Source organism: Eucalyptus grandis, chromosome 5, assembly GCF_016545825.1.
Source record: "Eucalyptus grandis isolate ANBG69807.140 chromosome 5, ASM1654582v1, whole genome shotgun sequence".
Taxonomy (NCBI): Eukaryota; Viridiplantae; Streptophyta; class Magnoliopsida; order Myrtales; family Myrtaceae; genus Eucalyptus; species Eucalyptus grandis.
This window is the reverse complement of record NC_052616.1, coordinates 40,386,086-40,402,528: the sequence shown is the minus strand read 5'-3', so window position 1 is coordinate 40,402,528 and position 16,443 is coordinate 40,386,086. Positions and strand designations below refer to the sequence as shown.

Sequence of the window (16,443 nt, the reverse complement as noted above, 5' to 3'; positions counted from 1 at the left end):
AAGCAAAACGGCTGGTATACTCAAATTTTAGCTTAACCAAATCACCAGAACGCTTCACTACAAGGGTTCTGGAATCAGGATTTATATCGTCCCTACTCAATTTTCTACTATATTTGCCAATGTTCATCTTTGGTTTCCGTGGTCTCCATGGAATCGGGGGTGACTTGGGGTGACCTCCCTAGGAAGTTTTGTTCCCCTCTAGCTCATCGCGTCCACCAAAACACTCAGCATGCAAATCCACAGTTAATGATAGACCAAAATCCTATTCAATCTCCTTATCCAGCTTCTTCTGCCTAAGTGCACCAGACTTATGATCCTTGAATAAAGCCGAGGAAGACACCAACAGATGATTATTATCATGTGTCAATTGAAGCAATTCCTTTGAGGCATGTCATTAAACAGTCACCGAGCATTATCCATTTGGCCGCAATGGATCAATAGCTAAGAATAACTTCCTAACACCTCGAAGATATAACAGAGTCAATGTCAGAATGAGTGATTTCGACCTCGTTTAGGAAGATCCTAGTAGTACCGGTCGCACGTGGAGCGAATCATGGATCAGTTCCTGCTGTTGAGCTTGAGACTGCGGCAGGGACAAAGCGACAGGAGCTTCGTCCTGGAGGTTGCGGTTGCGGAGAAGAAGACGGCTCCAATGCCCATCCAAACGCACCCAGAAAGGAAGATGGCGAAGCAACTGAGAGAGAGCGACGGAGAGAGAGTTTGGTGGGCCGAGCCCAACTGGAGCTGCAGTGATCGGGCTTTATGGATGGGCTGGATTAGTGACCCGATGGGCTGGGTGCTTTATTTATTATCTTTTATTATATCTTTATTTAAATTTTAACAAAACTCTAATATCCAACAATTTCCATCTCTATACTAATTTTTCACCTTTTCGGTGAAACACATATAAAATCGGGTGAGGTCTATATAGGCCGAGATCGAAAGAGGAACCGCGTGGCTAGACTTGTTTATGTGCACTTCGAGCTCAGGAGGGTCTAGGGGGCTGTGATATTTAAGGATTGCAATTGTCTTTTATGGCTAGCGATGGAGCGATGAGATTTGAGTAATTATGTTCACTTCACCTTTGACACTAGAAGTGGGTGATTAGTGATGTTGCTTTCTTTTAACTCAGGAATGCAATGGGTTACCTATCTATTTACTGCTCGTTTGTCAAGTATTGAAATGACTTTTATTTAGGAAAAGCAATCGGATGAAGCTCAGCCAGTAAAATGTCTCGGATACATCAATTTGCTTGGACCCCATGCTTTTGTCCATGGCCTTACCCGTAACCCTAGCATTACCTTACCCGTAATCCTAGCATTAAGCTAGAAGATGCGGCACATATTGAATATCAAAAGGGCACCCCAAAAAAATGACAAGTTTCTAGTAAGTCAGAAAAATAACTCGCTACTAATACTGTCGGCTAACATTAAATAATGATAGCCTGCTGATATGATTATATTGAGATTGATTTCAATTTGTGGAAGTGCGCGAAAACTAACAAGCATGTTGTGCATGAAAATAGGCTCAGGCCACTTCCACTCTCCTTGTAGCCAGAACTAATTCGCCATGAGCCACGATTCTTTGCACTCCTGCCAACGTTTGTAGCTTTCTTATTGACTCACAGGATGTATCGCAGCATGAGTTTGTGCTAGTTTTGTATAGTGTTAACGAAAGAAGTGAAGAATTTGATAGACGGTGAAAACCTTGCTAGAAAAACAATTCTGCGGATACGAAAAAGACGAAAAAGGAGTGTACATTGTTGAAAGCACTTCAGAAGGTTTCATAATAGCGACAAAAACATGTGAAGCAATCTAAGATAAACTACATAGCGAAAATGTCAGCAGATACCGTGATTGATTGACCGGACTTGGTCGAATTAATGCAGGGAATGTAAACTGCATGGAAGGACGACACACTGAATTATGACGAACCCTCGTTACCCAAAAGCCAGTACACATGAATAATTACAACCGGATCATATATTATGGTGTCTAACTTGAAAGTCACCTCCTGGGCAATAGCTAGCGAAAATAACAAGGGTTGAATATTGGGGAAGCTGAAAATTCTTGAAATTGAACCTGAGAGAATGGCCGCCTCATCATAGTAACAGGCGAGACTTGAATTTCAAATGTTTCCATTGCTTGTACATGCTGACTGTCTCTTCAAACCAATCATCTCTTAAATTCGGGCAGTCGGAAATAGTTAGTGAGCACTCGTCTGATAATTTCCAATTGAGTACATTTGGGAAACTTCTTAGTGATATGCAACCTACAAATTCCAAATATTTGAGAGTTTCTAATTCATCCAGGCCCTTAAGTGCCAGAAGCTCTTCGCATCCTCGAATTACCAAGGACTCCAGCTTTTTCAAATCCGACAGATCATCTAGACTTTCAATCTTAGGACACTTGTCTATTTCCAAATGTTTCAAGGACTCCACTGAACCAAGACCTTGGATCATAGTGAGATTTGGGCAATCGCTCAGCCTCAACAGCTTCAACCTCTTCAAACTCAAAAGACCCGCAAATCCCTCAAGGTGTTTTAATCCTTCCACTTCAAATTCTATCAACTGTTCAAGCCCATCGAGTTGAACTTCCTTCCAGAAACAGTGACTAATGTACAAATGTGTCAATTTTCCCAAGTTGCAATGAAATGATGAGCTAGCTATTGATTCATGATATTGGGCAAACAATGTTGACAGAGACGGTGGAAGGGATTGTCGGCATGGACCATCGAGGGAGTAAAGACAACGCCAGTTCTCATCATGACCACCATATCTAAGATTCACCAATCCAGTGAGGTTTGAGAGATCCGGGATCCATTGCAACGAACTTGATCCGAGGCTTAGGCTTATCAAACTTGTGGGAAGCTCAGGCAATAGTTCGAGTTTGTTGCAATCACATAATCCCAATTTCTCTAGACAAGGAAGTAGTTTGATTGTCACCGGAACATTTCTAACAAGGGATAATTCCAAGTGCAGAACTCTCAAAAGCGATAATTTCCAAATGTCCTCGGAATTTCCCACTCCAAACACGGGCAATTCCCAGCATGTAGCTCTTCCAACTCTTTTAGTTGAACAATGCTGTGGTAGCTCCCTCATCAAAGAATACGAAATGTTGATGACTTTTAATCTACTTAGGTTCCCAATAGATTCTGGTAACTGTAAACATTGCGTTTCCGAGACATCCAACTCAAGTAATGATTCCAAGTTCCCAATCGACACTGGGAGTTCCCTTATTTTAGTATATGATAGAACAAGAAACTTAAGTTTTTGTAGATTCCGGATAGAACTAGGAAGTTCATTGATTTCTTTATATTGTAGTTTAAGAACTAACAAGCACTCTTGGTTGCCAATGGCATTAGGTAATCTTGTGATAGTCGTATTCGAGAGATCCAACTCTACTAGTGATGAGAGTCTCGCAAATGATTCGGGTAGCTTACTCAACATTTTGCAATTGCCTAAATACAAGTATTTAAGCTTCTCCAATAGTCCGATCCCTTCGGGCAACTCCCCAAGACTTGTACACCCATTCGAATTGAAGTAAATCAGGCATTTAAGCTTTCCGAGGGAACCATCAACCTCAATAAGTCCTTGGCAATTTTCAAGGTTCAATCTTTCTAAACTCAAATAATCGGAGAAGTTTGGAGTCCTGGTCATGCTGTCGCAATGTGTGAGATCCAGAACTTTAAGCTTCTTGGCAACCTGTTACGATATCTAAAAGAGATAAAGGGAAAATTATGTGCAAATTTAGAGGCAACAAATGATTGTGCTAGAACCTAGATGTAATTGGGTTGACTATTTTCTCATTTAACCCACGCACATCCACCTAAAAATCAATTCAACACAATCTAATTTAATGGCCTTGATCATGAGACCAGCTTTGTCAACTTAGTTTTACTTGTAGAATAGCCTTGATGAATCCATTTATGAGCCATTTTTTTTACATGTTATTGTCTACATTGTTATGGTACAGCAATTTTAGTCAAAAACATAAAAACAACATGAGACAATTCAATGGAGATAAAGATTAATAAATACAATGATGGAATACCTTGATTTGACTCCATCCAGCCCACTCTGTTGTGATGAAACTATAAGAAAGCTTGAGAACTACAAGATTGCTTGGATGGAAATTGATGGCGGAGAGCTCTTGAGGACACCCATGCCAGGTCATGTATCTTAACTTTGAAAGTTGATTCTCAAAGTTTCCATCTAATTGTCCCCAAACTAATTTGAGGAACCTTATGTTTGGAAGTCTTGAAAACTCATCGCTCGTATAGCTTCCTAGTGCATTTCCATTTAAGCAGACTGCTTCAATGGCCTCCTTTCTCTGCCATTCAATGGTAAAGTAGTATAAGTGCAAACGAAATGTCTTCATTCTATCTCTACTATTATAAAATGGCTCTTAATTAATAAATGAACTATTGAGAAAAGCAAAGATTACGATGGTTGAACATATGTTTCACCTCTTCTATTCTTATGATATTAAAGGCAGACAAAGGATCCCACATCCTGCTCTGTTTTCTTGGATCGATTAGCCTTGTATATCCATAGACGATTTTCCTCCCAAGATCTCTTAGTTGATCATGCATCCAAAATTTGTTATCGTCAGTTATCTTTATCAAGGACATGCGAACAAGGACTTGAATTGAATAATCTGGAAAAAACCTACAATCTTTCCACATGTAGAATGCATTCGTTTGGTCTTTGTCCACAAAGAGACATGCGATGTTGAGGAAGATCTGTTTTTGCTCATGACTCAGGGCATCATAGCTTATCTTAAGCCTGTCCAAGACCTTCTCATGAGGTATTTTCCTTAGATTGTCCAACACATCTATCCATGAGGCTTTGTTTTGGCAATGAAGTAATGAGCCAACAACTTCAAGAGCCAATGGAAGTCCTCTGGTTGTAGAAACTACTTGTCTCGAAAGATCGACATAATCATTCGGAGGAAAATTTCTTCCGAAAGCATGTCTACTGAAAAGCTCAAGCAACTCACCAGAATCTAACGACTTCACTTCGTACTCGAATGTTTGGTTGGCTTTTAAGACACTTCTTTTCCTTGTTGTAATAATAATTTTACTCCCTGAGTTGAGTGAAACATGCTTGATGGCTAGTTTCTTGAGTTGTTCCTCATCATCCACGTCATCTAGAACGATGAAAACTTTCTTGTTAGAAAGTCGCTGCGCAATCACCTTGATCCCATCATCAACATCGTTGATTATGTTGGGAAAGCCTGAACCAAATATGTCAGATAATAATTGTTTTTGTAAAGTTATGAGGCCAAAGCTGAGCGATGATGATTCCCGGATATTTCCCAAAAAACAACAATGACTGAAGAGCAGATTTAGTTTGTTGAACATAACCTTAGCGAGAGTTGTTTTACCGATTCCTCCCATTCCATGAATTAGAACAACGTGCATATCCTTAGAATGCACGTCTAATAACTTCAGAACAGCTTCCACTTGATCATCCATTCCGACTATATGCTCCGTGACATATTTGTCTTTTGTCTTCAATTTCATCACAATCTCTCGTATCACTGATTTAATGAATTTCCAGTGCCTGCCACATTATTGAATCATCTAAGTCAAAAATTGAGAAAATAATTCAGGACACTTGGCAAGTGGTTGCATCAACATGGCTAGTAACGCTTACTAAATCGACTAAACCCAAAAGGAAGAGATGTCTTAGGTGCTCATGGAACACGGTGTCTTTATGATTTAAACAAATGATCATGTAGCGAATATTATGAGCTTTTCATTTTTTATTTGCTTCCGAAATGGCAACACCTTGAAAGGGTGATTGATACCATGTAAAAATTTCTCGAAAAAGAGAGAAGGCAATTTCAATGAGGTAATCCCCAATTTACGAACACAATAATATAGAAAATTACATCTATCAATGAAAAGAATAACAGATTCTTACTTTATTTGGTTTGGATGAACGAGATAATTACCAAAAATAGATCTCAAAACACACTTGGTTTTCATTCAATTACAGGTCGCCAAAACGAGATCTTAAGCAAGCTTGGGTATACATTGAAAGTCCAAAACAAAAGTCACGGAGAACGGTAGGACCCCACATACCCTTGGCTTTTCAATTCCCATCCTTTGATTTTAGCTACACTTTTGAGGGCATCCTCCCAATTTAGCCTCATCTGGCGACCAAACTTCTTTTCATGCTTCTTCAAATCGCGGACGTACAGTTGAGACATAAGCTTAACATCAAAAGGTTTCACGTTGTAGAAAATCGGCATGATTTCCTTCTCAGAAGGTTTGGTATTCGTGCACTCCACCATGTGTGTAAGCTCGCGAAGGCACCAGGGACTTGAAACATAACCTTTGGAGAAGATTGGTACATAGATCTTCGACTTTTCGATAGCCATCGGTAGTTCATAAGCTATTTCTTTGCCGACGTGGAGCTCTTCCTCATCGAAGAAAACACGGATGTTAGCTTCTTGCATTTCATGGTAAAGGCAATCCGTGAATCCTTGGCGAGTATCCGGCCCTCTGAAACTCAAGAAGACCTCATAGTCAATCGTTGATAACTCACCGCCACTCGTTCCAGCCTTCGAGCTCTTTTCCTTATCCATTCTCGCAAGCATTTTCGCCTTAGGGTTTGCTCTCTCAGATCGCCTGATCAATGAAAGGCTCGTTCCCTTTGCATTTGCATAAAAAATTAAAAAGAAATACTAGCCACTGCTGACTTTCGTTTACATTATGAAGACCTCCATTCCTGGTACTTTCGTTTGCCTTATCTTTAAGAGTCCAAAATTGAAATTTATTTCGAGTCTACGTCAACTCTAGAAAAGCGGAATCAGTCCCTACAGCTTTTTCCTACGGTGTGCTCCACTCCTAAAGTGACTTTCGACAAACTCGCAATAATACAAGTTTCGTTCTCACTGGAGAAAAAATAAAAATATTGAGGATTAGTTGATGTTTCCGAAAATATTCGAGTCTGCGTCAACTCTAAAACTATGCTTTGTCTTTTTATGGATCACGGACAAATCGAGATTGCAATTTTATTTTATTTACGTAACTCTAGGATTTTAATCAAAAATTTTAATAGATTTACGATTAGATTTATTTAAGTTGAATATTCAATTTTCCCTACTTTACTTGCTAATTTATTTCCTAGATTTGTTTTGAGTGACTTTTTATTTTGTCTTTGTTTATTTAATAATTTTACGACGCTCGCAACTTGACTGTCTTTAAACTTATGCAATTAAAAATTTTATGTGAAAATGTTGACATGTACATTCACCTACAGATTTTTCATAATTCTCTAAAATTTGAAGAATATTACAAAATTAGGTGGGAAAGCAAAAAAGTTGTTTTCATTCTTTGAATTCGGATGTGAAAATTCAGAGTTTTTTTTTTTTTGGGTGTGCTTTTGCACCTAGTGATCAGTTTCAGGATAAATAGGCCCCCATCTTGGAACTTGAAATCTCCTTAATCAGGGCCAAAACTAACCCCGTTAACCCGAGCTGGCTCAATCTTTTTTCCCCTAGTTTTTTAAACTTCAGTGAAGTTCAATTTTGTGTCGTTATTAAATGAATAAAAATTTTGTATCGTCATCAAATATACTTTTACCCAAAAATTGATTTTGGAACATAAATTGCACCCAACATTAGGGCTGAGCACGGTTCCCGGGTAACCCGGGAACCGAACCAACCGGAGGAGGGTCCGGTTCGGTTCCGGTTCCAAGGGGGACCGGTTCCGGTTCCGGTTCCTTTTTTCTGGGAACCGGGAGTTCCGATTCGGTTCGGTTCCGCTTGGAACCGGAACCGAACCGGTTAAGTTAGGGTAGACTCGAGCGATTCCCCCCCTCTCTCTCTCTCTCTCTCTCTCACTCTCGACTCGCCCGACGCCCAACGCCCGTAGCCACCCCTCTCTCTCTCTCTCTCTCGGACTCGCCCGGTCGCCGCACCGCCCATCTTCGTGCCGCACCGCCGCGTCTCCGCGCCACCGGCCACTCCGCGCCACCGGCCATCTCCGCTCCGGGCCGCACCGCCCATCTCCGCGCCGCACCGCGTCTCCGCGCCGCATCGGCCATCTCCGCGCCGCATCGGCCATCTCCGCGCCGCACCGCCGTGTCTCCGTGCCACCGGCCATCTCCGCGCCGCACCGCCCAGTCGCCCGTAGCCGAGCTCCTCCTTCCTCCTTCCTGCTCCTCATCTTCGTCTTATCTCTTCGACGACGAGCTCCAGCCACTCTTCAAATACGTGAGCCCTCTTTATCCCTTCTCTTTCTCCCTTGGGGATGAGTGTGTTGTATGAAGCTTTGCCCGATTGAAAAATCGAAACCCTTGGATGGGATTTAGTGGCTCAAGTCACAATGGCACTCATTCACCAGACCAGTAAATATCGAGCTCACCCGAGTAATATTTTCAAAGCCCTTGTGCCTGCGGTTGAACGGCCCTGTCTACAGCGCCGCCGGTGGAGTATTATCCGAATGGTAGTTCTTATCACACTCGGATTGCCCACCACCATCACCGCCTTTTTCAAAGCTGTTGAGAGTTAGTTTAGCTTTCGTTCGATGGGAAACGGGAGTCGAGCACTTGTAGGTTGTGTAGAGAGTCGCGACACATTCAATTTCTGTATTTTGAATAGATGTATTAGACTAAGCAGTGGCAAATATGGGAGAGACAGCATATAGCTTTGGACTGCTTATGGTTTAAGACAAGTGTTATTGGGGATTTAGTGGTTGAGTACGTTATTGTTTTAATCGGCTGACATCCAGAGGCGTATTTGTCATTTCGGTATGCTTCTGTCAAGACTGGATCTTGAGATTTTGGGACCGGCCCTTGATGAATGCATGGACTGTAAGGCAACCTTTTTGTCGAAATTTCACTTTGGTTTCTTAACAAAAGTTGTAAAGGACATCCTGAGGTACAACATATCAAAAATTTAGAGAAAACAAACAAGAATAGGTAGGTGAAATCGTTGTCCTTTGGAGATGGTTAGATCTGGAATTACGGTAGTACGAACAGGAATTTTAACCGTCCATATTTAATTATCTAGGACGAATTTGACTTCAATGTTTTCATGAAGTATCTACCTTATGGTCTTGGCTATCACGTAGTCGAATTTCATAATTTTTGAAGGTCATTTGGGTATTTAATCAGAAATATTTCTAAAACTGTGCAATCTGATGTGTTCGGATCTTGTAAGTTGCAATGCGTGGACTATATCATTTTGTATGAGGTTCTTTTGGAAATGTGTTCTGCATGAAATATCTCTTCATGTCTTCCTACAACATATTTAAATTTCGTAATTTTTTTAGTTCATTTGCCTATTTAACCAAAAATGTTTCCAAAACTGTGCAAGTAGAGAGTAGGAAAAGTAAATCGATTTTATCTTTTAATCCAGAATGAATTGGACTACGATTTCTTCATGAAACTTGTACCTCTAGGTCTTAAATACAACGTGTCCAAATTTCAGAATTTTCTGAGTTTATTTAGGGGTTTAATCGAAATTGTTTTCAAAACTTTTACCTCTAGACATTCTTGTTCTAGTGATAGTGGTGTTTTATTTCTACTTTCTACTTTGCTATTTGTTTTGAAATTTCTAATTATATTCTATTATTGTTGTGCAGTGCAAAGTTAATGTATCAAGATAACATATCAATGGAGGTGGAGGGACGTGAGGAAATGACTCCGATTACAGAATTGGAGTTTTCTAACGATGAAATTGAAGAAGAAGCACCCCCTACCTCGAGTGCCACAAATAAGGTATCCGGTTCTTATCTTTTCCATGATAAGAAACATACATCCGAATGTTGGAATCATTATTCGAAAATTAGTGATAAGGATGGAAACATATATCAAGTGAAGTGCATTCATTGTGGGTCAATGCTTAAGTACCATGTTGCTAACGGTACTTCTGCAATGAGGAAGCACTCTCACATGCAAGAGGTTTCCCCGTAATCTAGATAAGAGGCAGAAATTTTTTGTACCACATAATGTCAACACGGCTGGCAATGGAGGAGGAGATTCTAGTACTGGTAGCGTCTTATCAACATGGGCATTTAATCAAGAACGTTGTAGGCTAATGCTTGCTCGGTTCATCATCCTTGATGAGCAACCTTTTTCCTTGGTTGAGCGTGTTGGATTTCGTGAATATGTTAGTGAGTTACAACCTCTCTTCAAACATATATCACGTTTCACAGTGGCAAAAGATTGCATTAAGTTGTTTTTATGTGAAAGAACTTCTTTAAAGAATTATTTTGGAAAGATTAATTCTAGGATTGCACTCACGACTGATACATGGACTTCCAATCAAAATCTGAATTACTTGTGTCTCACTGCACATTTTATTGATAAAAATTGGAAGTTGCATAAAAGAATCATCAATTTTGTGGTGATGCATAGTCACAAAGGTAAGGAGATTGGAAAAATGGTGGAGGGATGTATTGAGGAGTGGGGAATAGAAAAAAATGTGTCGACAATTACCGTGGATAATGCTAGCTCGAATGATGTTGTAGTTGGCTATTTGAGGGATAAACTTTCGAAACAAAAGTCGTTGATATTAGATGGTAGTGTTTTGCACATGAGGTGTACAGCTCATATATTAAATTTGATTGTGAGAGATGGCTTGACTATGGTACGTGACTCAATTGCACGTATTCGAAATGTGGTTAGATATGTAAGGAGTTCTCCCACAAGAGTCCAAGTATTTCAATCTTACATTGAGAAAGAAAAGATCACTTATAAGGGTTCGGTAGTTCTTAATGTCGCCACTAGATGGAACTCCACTTACCTCATGTTAGAGACCGCCATAAAGTTTAGAAAAGCTTTCGAAAGGATGGAAGATCACGATGCATCTTTTGTAAGTGAGCTTAATTATGAAACTCCTAGTGAAGATGATTGGGAAAATGCTATTATTCTTTCGGATTTTCTCAAAATATTCTATGATGCCACCAATCAGATGTCTGGGACTTCATATGTTACTTCAAATGATTATTTTGAAGTGATAGCTCTTTTGTATAGAAATTTGAAAGAGGCGATCAATGCTTCAAATCCTAAGCTTCAAGATATGGGTGTGAAAATGAAAGAAAAATTTGACAAATATTATGGAAGCTTGGATAAAGTGAATATGATGGTGTTGATTGCGGTTGTGTTAGATCCTAGAGCCAAGTTAAATTATGTGAGTTTCTTGTATGGACAAATTTATGATGATGAATCGAAAATTAAAGAGATGCATTACAAGGTGAAGGATACATTGGAGCGTTTGTATGAATTTTATGAGCAATATGCTATTACTTCAAGTGATCAAGATTTTGGTGGCCATAATTTGGGTGTAAGTAGTAGTAGTTCAAATTCCAATACCGATACAAGTGGTAGCGAAGGAATAAAGAAGCATAACGCCCAAGATTGGAAGAAAATGTTTTTCTACTCGAATGAACAAGGGAGCGATGGCAACAAGTCCGAGCTTGATGAGTATCTTCAAGAAAAAAATTAAAAGGATCTTGGTATTGACATTTTGATTTGGTGGAAGACTTATGGCTCAAAATATAAGATCCTTTCCTTGATGGCTCGAGATATTTTGTCAATTCCTGTAACTACTGTTGCTTCAGAATCAACTTTTAGTACATCGGGTCGTGTGCTTGATGGCTTTCGGAGTTCTTTAACTCCAAAAGTAGTGGAAGCTTTGATTTGCACTCAAGATTGGTTGAGAGTCGCTCGTATACCGCTTGATGTTGAAGAGTGTATTGAGAATGCAGAACAATTTGAGTTGGGTAAGTAATGTTTATATCTTTATATATTATAATTTTTTTTTTGTATATCTGATAAGTGAATATTTTATTTAATCTTTTCCTCTTTTTTTCAGATATGGTTGGTCTTAATGCGAAGATTATGATCGATAAATAAAGTTGGTGGTATTGCACTTGCAATGGATCCAACGGTTGAGAAGTCAAGCAATGTTTTTTGTTGGCTTATTGATAAGCAACTTTATTTATCGTAATTTTAATGCAAGCTCCTTTTTATGTACATTGAATTTTTGAACTATGTTGTCAAAAAATTTAGGAGCCTTTAGATGAGCAAAATGGCATGCTTCATGGAGTATTATCGATATTGATTTTTCTTTTTGTGTCTTTACTTAGGATTTTGATTGATTTGTATTTATGTCTTTGCAAGGTTTTGCTGTGTCAAAGGAATCGCATGGAAATGTTGCAGAGTTCACACTATGGAGTAGATGAAAATTTGAGATCTTATTGGCACTTCTGGTTTTTCATCTCTTTAGAAACTTCTTATTAGTTTTGATTATGTATGTCTAAATTCTTGACAATTGGCATTAGTATGTTTGCTAAGATGTGGGAAGTTACCGTGTAGTATACGCGTACATTATAGTTTTTTTTGATAACGTGCGCATACGTTATATTTTTTTTTGGTAACGTGCGTGCACGTTATATTTTTTTTGGTAACGTGCGCATATGTTATAGTTTTTTTTTTTTTTTTTTTTGTAACGTGCGCGTACGTTATAGTTTTTTTGGTAACGTGCGCATACGTTATAGTTTTTTTGGTAACGTGCGCGTACGTTATATTTTTTTTTGGTAACGTGCGCATATGTTATAGTTTAAATATGAAAATAACAAAAAAAAAAAAATAAAAATAAAAAAGAACACTGTTGGAACTTGGAAATGCTGGGAACTTGTGACGGGGGTAGGTTCCAGGTTCTCGATTCCCACGGGTAGGTTTCAGGTTCCTCATTTTGAGGAACCTGTGCCGAGGGTAGGTTCCGAGTTCAGAACCGAACCGGAACCTGGAACCGCTCACCCCTTCCCAACATGAGTCCACAAGCGAGCAACAAACAAAAAGAAAAAAAAAAAGGAATCATGACGCGAATCAAGTACTCATAGAGGTAGATTTTCCAAAAGTGTCACTTACTTTAAAAAAATCATTAAATTTTTTTAATAAATAAAAAATAAATGTATAGAAATTTAAAAAATAAAGAAAAAGGGCATTGGCAGGCAGACGTAGCCTGGCATGGTTAAAAGCACAGCAACAGAGAGAAGAAAAAGGTGTGCACCCGTGAGAAAGGACATACCGGCAAAAGCAGTGGAAATGGTGGGGGTATAAGTTATAACGAGCACGAGATGTTTGACCGAGTGCAAGATTGAATTGCAATTTTCTTTCGTCTACCGAATATGGTGAGCGCTTGTTTGGCAAATTCCGATCTACGTGCCAGAGCCATTATGGTATATTCATTCAACGATGAAAAGGACGGATCCCCGGCTTGGTTTTTCTTCTCTTTTTGTGGGGGAGAGGGAGGATAGGAAGGAGGGAGGGAAAGAGTCCGTCATCCGCTGCGAATCTTGATTTGGTCATAGGGATGGGCGTACGTCGCTTTTGTTTTCATCTTTTTTCCTTTTTTGCCCTTTTCTGGATGACAGACGAATCAATTTATTTATTTTTAAATTAATCTTCTTTTCGGACAACCTTTTTTTTTTTTCGCCGCCCCCCACCCACAAAGCTTTGACAGTTAAAGCGCGTCACTCAAAGCAAGGACAAGCGTCGATCGAGTTCATCATGGGAAGACCATCTTTTTCTTTCTTTCTTCTCTTTGGGAGGGTCTGGTCCCGCGTCGCGGGGCGGAAGGAGAGGGGCCCAGTCCGTGATTGTCAGCAGCTCCTCTGGTCTCTCGTTTCATCATTTTGATTGGCGGCGGTGCGATTTTCTCAATCAGTGCAGGGGCGTGTTTAGACCAGGGGTCTGAGAGAGGGTGACTATCTTTGGATAGCATTTCTTATTTTTACCCATTTTCAATTATTATAGGCATATGATAAACTAATTAAAGAGTTAATTCCTCCCCCCAAAAAAAAAACACACACACACACACACGCAATTCTAGCCTGAACATTTGTTTTTAATAAAAATCATAAATTTTATGTGAATCTCAAATCTTGCATCTGTTAATTGAAGTTTGAGATCTTATAGATTGTGATAAGTACTTTGGTAGGGCACAACTTTAGATTCTCCTTCATCATACTTATGAACAAAATCAATTTATATATTAAATGAGATCGATTGATCAATGTCCATTTTAAGTAAATTTTAAGTTTCAAGGGAGGGCTTGGACTTGTTCTAAAAAATAAGGTTTTGATCATGAGTTTGGCGGATCTTGTCTATGGCGTCTCCTGATGGGTGCTGATCCATGTCCACAACTTCATATTACGACGAAATAGTGGAGGTTGGCCACAGAGATTTAATTCGGAGATCTTTTTGACTTGCTGGTGAAGTGAAGAAGACTATAAATAGCTTCACCATTATTTTTCAAGCTGTAGCTTAGAAAAGAAGATGATGGATAGCGATTTAAATTCAGCTAGCAAGTGATGTGAATTTATTGTTGATGTGGAATAGTCATGTTGGACAATTAAAATTTCAAGTCAACAGAACTAGATTTAAGATTTAAGTGAAAGTTGATTTTTTTATAAAACAAAGAAAACAAATTTAGAGCAGAATTGACTTAATTTTTTTTTAGCAGAGTTGTCGTTTAAGGTAAAATTTATTTCGATTACAAAAAGAAGAAGATTCCACTAGGAATTACGCGTCTCTCTCTCTCTCTCTCTCTCCCTCTCTCCCTCTGTGCGGCTAGAATGTTGGATTAACAAGTTTTCCTGTTTCCTGTTGTTGCTTTTGTATTAGCATTAGCATTAAAAGTTCAAATTTCTAGATATCTCAACAATTAAATTAATGGATACTTTTTTTGTTTAAATAATCACAATATTTTCCATTTAGGAAAACTTAAAGTAAGCTATTGTAGAAGAACTTAATGTCAAATCTAAGAAGCCGCATTTTTTTTTTGGTAACCGAGGACTCCACCACGGATCCCCCGTGCTCGAACGACTCCTGAGAGCCAAGCCCTTATACCGCGGAGGAGACTAGCTCAGCAACTCACAGTACATTTGAAAATATTTCTTAAGATCCATTTATTTTGCGAAAATATTTCTATTGAAAAACATTCTCCAAAAATTTTCAGTGTTTAGATTGCCTAAGAAAATGAATTTAATAGAAAGTATTCTCATATTTAGAGGAAAATTTATACTTAAATTCAATATAATGAATTCTTTAAAAAAAATTAGAAATTATTTTTAGAAATATAGCAAGACTCGGGCACTTGGAGTTTTCTAATTATTCCTTTGAGATATTTTTCAATTGTACTGTAAAAAATGAATTGCAATTTTCCTTGAGATAGGGGATCTCTACATAGCATTTCTTATTCCTTAGGCACCTAGATATTTCCAAAGTGTCACTTGCATTGAAAATAGGAAAAATTCCAAATAAAAGCTTGAAATGCTTTTATTTTCTTAAATAAAGACTTAAAGTTGATATTATTTCAAATAAAGGCCCGAAGTACCTTTATTTTCTTAAATAAGTGCAAGTGCCTATATCCGGTTTTAAAAGGGCTTGGAGGGAAATTTTGCCTTTTAAAATTTTTAATTTTTTCCTTTTATTCTTTCTTTAATCTTTTTTTTTTTCTTTTCATTAAAAAAAAAAAAGGAAAACAAAGGTGGGAGGGAGCCCCTCTCGCCTGTGGCCATCGCCCCATTACTGGTGGGGCAACGACAGCAATGGGGAGTGCCCATATCAGTTTTAAAAAAGGGCTTGAAGGCAAATTTTGCCTTTTAAAATTTTTAATTTTTTTCCTTTTATTCTTTCTTTAATCTTTAGAAAAAAATGGTATTTGTGCCACAGTGTGTATAATTTAGGATTTTTGATGGTATCTTTCCATAAATATATATACTTTTTACATATAAAATGGACTAGGCCTAGACAAATTAAGATCAAGAAAACAACCACATGCATAGCCTCCCCTATTTGCACTTCAAGCTCGGGAGGGTCTACCGAGCTTTTAGGCATATAATTACCTCTCTCGTCATAATTTCACGTCTTAATTACGATTTGAAGTTTCACTTTAAAAGTATAGTCTTGACACCTTTGAGTCTAATATCGTTCTCATAAGCTTGGGACGATTATAGAAAGTAAATGGTATGAGGGTCGATTATAGAGAAAAAAAAGGATAATGAAATAGTGTCTCCCCAAATACTGTTTTTGTCAAATAAGGAGGAAGAGAAGGAAAAAAAAAAGGAAAAAGAAAAAAAATTAATGAAAAATTCGAAAAAATAATGATGTATTAAGTAGAAATGTCCACATGAGTAATTTCCGCCCTAATTTGGCTGGATTAGCTCAATTGGTATTAATATGAAAAGATTTAGAATTAAATTAGTCCAATTAAAATGTTTAGGACTAAATTTGTACAAATGCAATAAATTTATGACTTTTTTGGTATATTTTCATTATAATGGCATAGTTGGTCCCTATAGTGTTTTTCCGATATGTGCCCCGCTCCTTGTAGACTTGACTTTTGACAAACCAACGTTATGCTAGTTTTCTTGTTACAATATTAGTCCTTGGTTTTTCCAGGATTTCCCTTTTGG

The 16,443-nt window shown here is 38.4% G+C and overlaps 2 protein-coding genes across 2 annotated transcripts; both read right to left on the bottom strand.

Moving 5' to 3' along the window:
• Window positions 1-2,101: 2,101 nt before the first annotated feature.
• Window positions 2,102-4,175, bottom strand: LOC104446959 (disease resistance protein RPV1). The gene is made up of 2 exons (XM_018874305.2): window positions 4,053-4,175; window positions 2,102-3,703 (listed from the first exon to the last, which is right to left on the bottom strand). Exons 1-2 carry the CDS (start codon window positions 4,173-4,175, stop codon window positions 2,102-2,104), a joined length of 1,725 nt encoding a protein of 574 aa, XP_018729850.2.
• Window positions 4,176-4,835: 660 nt separating this feature from the next.
• LOC120293894 (disease resistance protein RUN1-like) lies at window positions 4,836-8,181 on the bottom strand. Its single transcript, XM_039313687.1, has 5 exons — window positions 7,934-8,181; window positions 6,091-6,639; window positions 5,388-5,566; window positions 5,001-5,237; window positions 4,836-4,903 (listed from the first exon to the last, which is right to left on the bottom strand). The coding sequence occupies exons 1-5, from the start codon at window positions 8,179-8,181 to the stop codon at window positions 4,836-4,838; spliced, it is 1,281 nt and encodes a 426-aa protein (XP_039169621.1).
• Window positions 8,182-16,443: the final 8,262 nt, after the last annotated feature.

Coding starts and splice junctions, on each gene's coding strand:
- LOC120293894 (XM_039313687.1), bottom strand. CDS start 8,181: ATGAGGAGCAGGAAGGAGGAAGGAGGAGCTCGGCTACGGGCGACTGGG. Junction 5,567..6,090: donor TGGGAATTGAAAAGCCAAGG/GTATGTGGGGTC, acceptor ATAATGTGGCAG/GCACTGGAAATTCATTAAAT. Junction 4,904..5,000: donor AGTGAAGTCGTTAGATTCTG/GTGAGTTGCTTG, acceptor TTCTACAACCAG/AGGACTTCCATTGGCTCTTG.
- LOC104446959 (XM_018874305.2), bottom strand. CDS start 4,175: ATGACCTGGCATGGGTGTCCTCAAGAGCTCTCCGCCATCAATTTCCAT. Junction 3,704..4,052: donor CTGGATGGAGTCAAATCAAG/GTATTCCATCAT, acceptor ATATCGTAACAG/GTTGCCAAGAAGCTTAAAGT.